The following is a 7,500-nucleotide window of genomic DNA, read 5'->3' on the forward strand; positions in this document are numbered from 1 at the left end:
GCAGGGACATCCCTCGCCATCTTCAAAAAAAATTCTGAAAACCCAGGTCTTTAGAGAACATCTCTCATAGCACTACGACAGACAATTGCACTCATTGATGTACTTACTACACTCGTTGATGCACTTATTGTGTTTTTTTTTTTATTATTGTTGTTAAAATTGCTCTTAAAAGCTTTAAAAGTTTTTGCCCTGTTGTAAGTCGCTTTGGCTAAAAAGCATCTGCCAAATATAATGTAATATGGTCTATTATTTTGCATTGTCATATTGTAATAATAATAATAATAATATAACAACAATTTGTATGTGTGATACATGTATTGTATAAATTAAATGAAGTGACTTTGTCAAGTTCAAATAAACTGTAATACATCAACAACTGTTTATTCCATTGTGCACAAGTTCCAAGCACATGATGATGTGTCCTCTTGTAAGGGCTGAAGACATCTTCTTTTGGGAGGTGCTCTTCCAGATGATTGATCCCTGATAAAATACAACAAAAGAGAAAAGGAAATTGACTTCCATACAGTATGTAGACTACAAATTTAACCTAAAAACAATCATGAACATTTTTACACAACATCTACATCAAATATCCAAGTGAGTTTTAGATGTGAGTGCTACCCAAAAACTGTTTATTAGGCTACAATACTACGGAGGAAAACGCACAAAGATTTTTTCCAAATAGATGTTTTCATGTTTAACGTTACAAAGAAGGAAAGCAATCATGCAACTAGCATAGTGTCACCTGCCCCCGAACTCTATCATGCGTTTTCTGTCCGACCATACTTTGATGGCCATGCTGCACAAACGTTAGTAGTTCAAGCGAATAATTCTTCACTAGTGCCATTTAGTTGATGGAGAAAATTATTCTGACGACAACTTAAGTTCCTACATACTAACTTTACAGTTTTACGTCAAATATTTGGTAGCCTACATGTTAACCCACCAACATCGTTAAAATTAGCTGATGTTTAGCCATGCAACTGCAAGACTAGACAACAGCATGCTTGTCATCGTGAACTGGCAAGCTTTAAGATTAATACTGTTAAATAAAACTTACCGTGATATGTTTGTTTGGAAGTCCTTTCTCCACTTCTGACGAAGAGCTTGGACCCTAGAAATCTGCTCCTGGTTTTACACTGGAGCAGGCTGTGTAACGGCGGGTGAATAATAGGCTATATTTTGTTCCATGTCTGTATTTTCCCACTGCTGTTGTAACAGCCGAACACACAACATGCTCTTCCCGACATCGTAAGCCAAAAAACGAAGGGAAAAAAGACGATTTACTCCATTCCACGGGTAAACGTTAGCAAATGTATCGCTACGAGCTGAGGTCGTGGCTGCGGTAGCTTAACCGCAGTAATGGCGCTGCCACCAGATGGCGTCATAGAGAATCCAGCGCCGGATTCGTCTATACGCTGATATAATGGCATCACATCCAAGAGCAAGCTTTTGACACATCAAAACTCTATTGTGGTATTGTGAGTTATACCGGTGTATATAAGGTCTATAGTTGGGACAATACCATAATACCAATATATTTTTATACTGCTTTTTTTTCTTCATGAAAGCATTTGCTCCTAGTCTGGCCCTGTCTGCTTATTATCTCTGTTAATTTTCATTTCAACCCCTTTCAACCATCCATCCAGTGAATCGACCTCATTTATTTACACATTTTCATTGCTTCATATCACAGGATGCAAAATGATGTTAAGCTGCCACCAGAGCTCAGGAGAAAGTAAGTCTTGAAATTCCGTTTCCGTTTCAGGACCGCTTGTCATTATCCAAATATGTTTTCTGAGAAATAAAAAAGAAACGTAACATATTTGTTAAATTGGTTTATCCTGCAGCTATGCACATGCACTGGATGGCCTTTTTCGAGTCTGGAGAGAAGGTATGACGAGGTTAGGGTGAAAATGTCCAAACATTTTCAGAACTTTATTTAATTTTGTTAATCTTTGTGAAAGAAAACACACATGTATTGTAACACTAACCGCTAACTGCAAACCTTGTTTACAGCAACTTTGTATTTATGCTCTTTTTTTGTACTGTATTTATGATGATGATTTATTTGCATCCTCTTACAGAGGCTATATGTATATTTATGCAACTGTTTTTATGGGCATTAAGGTGGGTATGAGCACTGCCATTCCCAGTCCTGTTTGGCTGTTAACTTTTTATCGTTCTCAAAATCACACTGAAAATGATCCCCAACGATATCGTTCTTCATGTCGTTATCGTTATAGTTTATGTTTGAACACCGTCATTCATTTTAACGAGAGCGATATTTATTTATAGTTATCATTATAGTTATCGTTCTTGGTGTGAACGGCCCTTTAGGATGAAACAAACTGACTTGACTTGACTTTGCCCAAACTGTCTTGTGCTGAGTGAATGTATTGGTGTTTTTCTCCTAGAGGGCATGTCTTGTTCTGAGTGAATATATTGCTGTTTTTCTAGAGGGCATGAGGAAGCTGTTCTCAGGGGCCACCATGGCCTCCAGTAGAGGCGCTCTCGTCACCGTCGGACAGGTAATGACTTCACGTACATCAAGGCTGCTTTTATCAGTGAAGTAGACTGAGGCTTTTTAAACAGTCCCAATCGCCACTGTCTCCATTGTTTAACCTTGCTATTGTTTGTGTTGGTCTACACAGCTCTCGTGTTATGACCAGGCCAAACAGCTGGTTTTGGGCTCAGGAATGATGAGCGACAACATTCTCACACACTTCCTAGCCAGCCTCATAGCCGTAAGTCAGCACGCATCCATCCACTCATTACAACAACTGAGCTAAATCTTTTTATTTTGAATTTAAAAGTACTGAACATGACAGATGGAAACACTTGGGTGTTCCATTGGGTGATCTAATAACTTAAGAACTAAATTGGGATTTTAGTTTGTCATACGCCCGATTTCTTCTGTACAACCACACCCTTATTTGCTTTTAAAAATCCGTATCTATAGACACAAGTAGCATGACACATATCCATTAATACAAGTCCATTAGTATTCATATTCTTAATATAAAGAATCATATTTTTGAATGAAGAATATTTGGTCCTGCAGGGCGGCTGTGCTACTATTCTCTGCCAGCCTCTGGATGTGATGAAGACCAGACTGATGAACTCAAAAGGGGAATATGGAGTAAGTGTGTGCACGCACTCAATCCATTTTAGATCGCAATTTGCAAGTATGATACAGACCTATCCTTTCTGAAATGTGAGTGACCTGTGTGTTTCACACATTGACATGAGTCACATTTATTGTAGGGCTGTAACTAACAGATCATGTCAAGCCACGAGAAGTAGGCTATTTGTAACAGTTGATTAAAATGTAAATATATCGCAACTCTAGGGGGAGCTCTTGGAGTCTGCAAAAATACCTGAAACTCCATAGTATACCTTTAAAAGCTTTGCGCAAAATTGCCTATGCATTGAATTGTACAAATGGTTAAAACAATTTCTAGAATCTTGAATCTTCAGCTAAGTATTTAACTTCCAGGGGGTGGTCCACTGTCTGCTGGACACTGCGAAACTGGGACCAAGGGCTTTTTACAAGGTTTCTATCTCTGAACACATATTTTGGCCACATCCTGCGCTTCTCATCTCTATCCCTCTGTTTCTGCTTTTCACCTCATTTTGGGTCTGTGTACTTGCTTTAGTGGCCACGCTGGGATGTAAGCATGCTTCCTCTCTCCTCAGGGTCTTGTTCCGGCTGCAATCCGACTGATCCCTCAGACCGTGCTCACCTTCATCTTCCTCGAGCAGCTGCGTGCGCGTTTTGGGATCAGGGTCATCACCTCGACGTGATCGCTCACCCCTATCCTCATCCCTCCTCCCTCGTCCTCAGCTCTGTGGACACTTGGGGTCCAGGTGGACCAGCTAGATGCCTATTTTCCACGGAAGACGGACTCTGCCCCGTTGGTCCACTTTGTACTCATGAATGGACATAGCCGAGACTAGTGCCACATGTATCACTACTATATTTTGGGGAAAACGCAACGGATCTCTGCTTCATAATCATACATTATTAATCTTCACTATTTGGGATGTGATGCATAAATTAATGTTTATTTAATGGTGTCAGTGTTTTCAAGAGTTTATGGTGAGTCAGTTGGCTAAGTTGAAAGATGTTTGTGCATTTCATGAAGACCACTGTTGAGTGCCTCTTACATGCACTGATATTAATGATGTTTCACAAAGACTTTTAGGATGTGTTGGTCTGCACTGCTTGGGTAGCTCAATCTTAAGGGATCAGGGAAAGGAAATATGTTTTTTGATGCAATGCCAAAACATCTTATTCAAGGGGCAAAACATTAACTTTTGAGGTTATTGGTTATGTTGCTGGATTAAATATGAGACTGGAACTCATGTAATTGCCGTTATTAAAATAGGCTGTGTTGAAAATAGCTGCCTCACCAAACATATGCTCTTCACAAATGTCTTCCTTTTCATTATTTTGTTCTTTGACTTTGCCTGTTAAACTTGTGTGTTGAGTTACTTTTATTTAATAATAAAATAACTATTGTGTTTTGCACCTTAAACCATATGGAAGAACTTTTGTAAGTAGAATATAATATCGACAGACCATTGCTTTATTCGTCACAGATATGCAATTCATAAGCTTCACGTTGGTCTCATGTTCTGCCACTGCCCTGGCTTCCCTCTAGGGGGCAGTATTGACCTTTGAAATAGGCCTTGTCGCAGCACAAGTGAGCGCCTCGTGTGAAGAGAAGGCGAGTCCAGCTCAGGTCAAGGATGTTTCCACGCGGTCCGGCCAGGCTATGGTAGATTTTCCCCCAATCATTTTCAAAACCTGTAGACTCGGCAACTTTCTGTCTGGTTTTAGGCCTACTTCACTGGTAGCCCACAGAAATCCATCCGTGATTATCTTCCAGTTTAAAAAAGCCATAGACGACCTTCGTTGTTTTAAGATTGAATTGTGTTAATTAGTTGTTTTAATCACGTTGAAAACACTCCATCTAATGTTTACTTTTGTTTTTAGTTTGTAGCCTAGTTAAGCAATAGTGACGAGTAGCCTAGTTAATCTATTTGAGGCAAATAGAGACTTTCTCAGAAAACTCGTCCACCATTAAAAAAAAAACTCGTTCAACGATATCGTAATTCATCGGTCACCATAACGGCACCGTCATAGGCTACACTGTAAAAAACAGCCTACATTATGCTCGTTCAGACAAACTAAAGCACTCCAACGTAGCCTATCTATGAATGTTACACAATACTTAACCACGACGACATCACTTGTGTGCATAGGGCGCTGTGGCTTAGTTGGTTAAAGCGCCTGTCTAGTAAACAGGAGATCCTGAGTTCGAATCTCAGCAGTGCCTTATTGCTGATCTGGGAAGTTTATGAAAAGTCGATGACGGGCTATTGGCGTTTTCATGGCATATGAGGAACGTTCTCTTGAAGAGGGCATTTATGGTAGCCTACATATTGTAAATGTGGATAACATCTGAAAGTAAAGAGCTATAGCTCCAAGAAATCTATTGCCTATGGGCTTTTACCTTATGTAGGCATTAGCCTACCACTTGCATAAGTCGTTTTACAATAGCCTAGCCTACTCTGACAATTACCATCAACAACTGCCCTGAATGAAACGAAAACGAAATGAAATGAAACTGTCATCCTCACAACATACGGTTTCCTAGAATTGCATCGATTCACTAGAAGATTGCAGGAAGGTCATGTCACTGTTTGCATAAGTATGACAAAACTCAGCTTTGGGTGAAAATCCATGGCAAATTAATTGCTCCATAAGGTGTTGACTGAATTATCGCATGAAACATATTGCTCTCATGCAGGGAGTATACTCGCCTGAGGGGACAGACAGACCAGAGATAGAGAGCATGAAGGGAATTTCAAGTTGTCAGACACAATTAAAAAAAAAAAAATTATAAGATACATTAAATCAGCTGATTTAATAAAGCATAAAGGCATCATCTGAACATGAATTTAAACAAGTACAGACTTTTCAAAAATGTCCGTCTTCATCTTTTTCTACGCTCTTCCATAGGTGTAGCAGGTGCGCTCAACATTTAGTTCAAGGTTCAAATTGTTCCTTTGACTAGCAGTCTATCTGCAGTACCTAATCTAATCTTTGTGTTCATCACACATACAGTAGGCCTTTTCCACTAACAGAGAGCACGCTGGTTCACGCTCCAGATGTTGAACTGTTCGGAACATAACAGCCAAAAAATAAACCGGTTCCGAGCCTGAAAAGGTGGTTCAGAGCTGGCACCATAACTGTTGTTTTTTTTCTCCCTATGTACAAGAGTGGGCGGCTTTCTACATCAAACATGCACACTCCTCACCTTTTAGATGAGACTCACCTTTCAAAATAGGTCACCCACAAGGTTTGTGGCAGATCCGAGGAGACATTATTTTGGGGGGTTAGAAGACGACTAGAAGTGGAAGACACAACATGTGTGATGTAATACATGAAACTCTTAAGGAATCCTTTCGAAAGTACACATCATTCTTGTAAAAAAAAAGTAAAATGCAGTTGTTTACTCAATTACAAAGAGAATACAAATATGAATATATTTGTAGGCTATATTTGTTAGGCTACATGTTTATGTGAAATATGGGCAGCCGTTGGTTGTGTACAAAGTGGTGCCAACCCCTCTCCTCTGTGGTATAAAACCTGCCCCACTTTCAGCCTGTATTTGGTGTATTTGGTCAAAAAGACACCCACACTTACCTCTTACCCTGTTCACTTTTGCCCAGTTAATGGTTGAACCCTAGCAGCTGGGCATTTCTTCCACTCGTGCTGTGTTTGTGTGTGTGTGATGCAATAGTAGTCTTTGCTCTATACAACATTATCCAACTATATTAAGAGCAGAAAACTATCAGTGCAAGTGATTACTGGCAGGGGAACCTAAGACAGAGGACAACAATGTGTGACATTCATATTACACAATTGTCAGAACTCATGCTCCACCCCACTCTTATTTTACCATGCCCCATAAGATTCCTGTTCTGCAACATGCACGCACACACACACACACACACACACACCCCTTTCGCCTGTATTTGCTGTGCTTGTTCAATGCTACGCAACAGCAAAGCTCTCAGCAGAGTTTTGTATGCATCATTTGCCCTGAGTCTTCTGCTTCTCTCTTACCCCCCCCCCCCCCCCCCCCCCCCACACTCCCCTCCTACACACACACACACATACACAGAGACACACACTCACGCACACGCAACACACACTCATACACACAGACACACATACAGAGAGACATACAGACACACACACGCACACACAGAGAGACACACAGACACACACACCTCCTTCCATCTCCCTGCTCCCTCATGAGGAGCTGTCATTCACCATCTGCCAGTAGCGAGCCATGTGTCTTTTACAGCACTGATCAGTGTGGCATACAGTAAAGGCCCACAAAATAAAGCACTCGGACATTCCTGTGTCCATGGTGATGAAGTCATGATGCCTTTAGAGACAGTGATACATTTAAGCATGGC

The 7,500-nt window shown here is 40.5% G+C and overlaps 1 protein-coding gene and 1 non-coding gene across 2 annotated transcripts in view; both read left to right on the forward strand.

Annotated features, from left to right (window-relative positions):
* slc25a10a (solute carrier family 25 member 10a) overlaps positions 1-4,541 on the forward strand; it is a 9,266-nt gene extending 4,725 nt beyond the window's left edge. Inside the window, exons 5-11 of the mRNA XM_062533244.1 lie at positions 1,697-1,738; positions 1,851-1,894; positions 2,461-2,531; positions 2,655-2,747; positions 3,065-3,142; positions 3,500-3,556; positions 3,700-4,541. Of these exons, the coding sequence (XP_062389228.1) occupies positions 1,697-1,738; positions 1,851-1,894; positions 2,461-2,531; positions 2,655-2,747; positions 3,065-3,142; positions 3,500-3,556; positions 3,700-3,807 (493 nt within the window). The 3' untranslated portion in view covers positions 3,808-4,541. The remainder of the gene's footprint in view (positions 1-1,696; positions 1,739-1,850; positions 1,895-2,460; positions 2,532-2,654; positions 2,748-3,064; positions 3,143-3,499; positions 3,557-3,699) is intronic.
* Positions 4,542-5,271: 730 nt separating this feature from the next.
* Positions 5,272-5,345, forward strand: trnat-agu (transfer RNA threonine (anticodon AGU)). The gene has a single exon. It is a non-coding gene; the product is annotated as a tRNA-Thr (tRNA).
* Positions 5,346-7,500: the final 2,155 nt, after the last annotated feature.

The sequence above is a fragment of the Sardina pilchardus genome, chromosome 3 (assembly GCF_963854185.1).
Source record: "Sardina pilchardus chromosome 3, fSarPil1.1, whole genome shotgun sequence".
Taxonomy (NCBI): Eukaryota; Metazoa; Chordata; class Actinopteri; order Clupeiformes; family Clupeidae; genus Sardina; species Sardina pilchardus.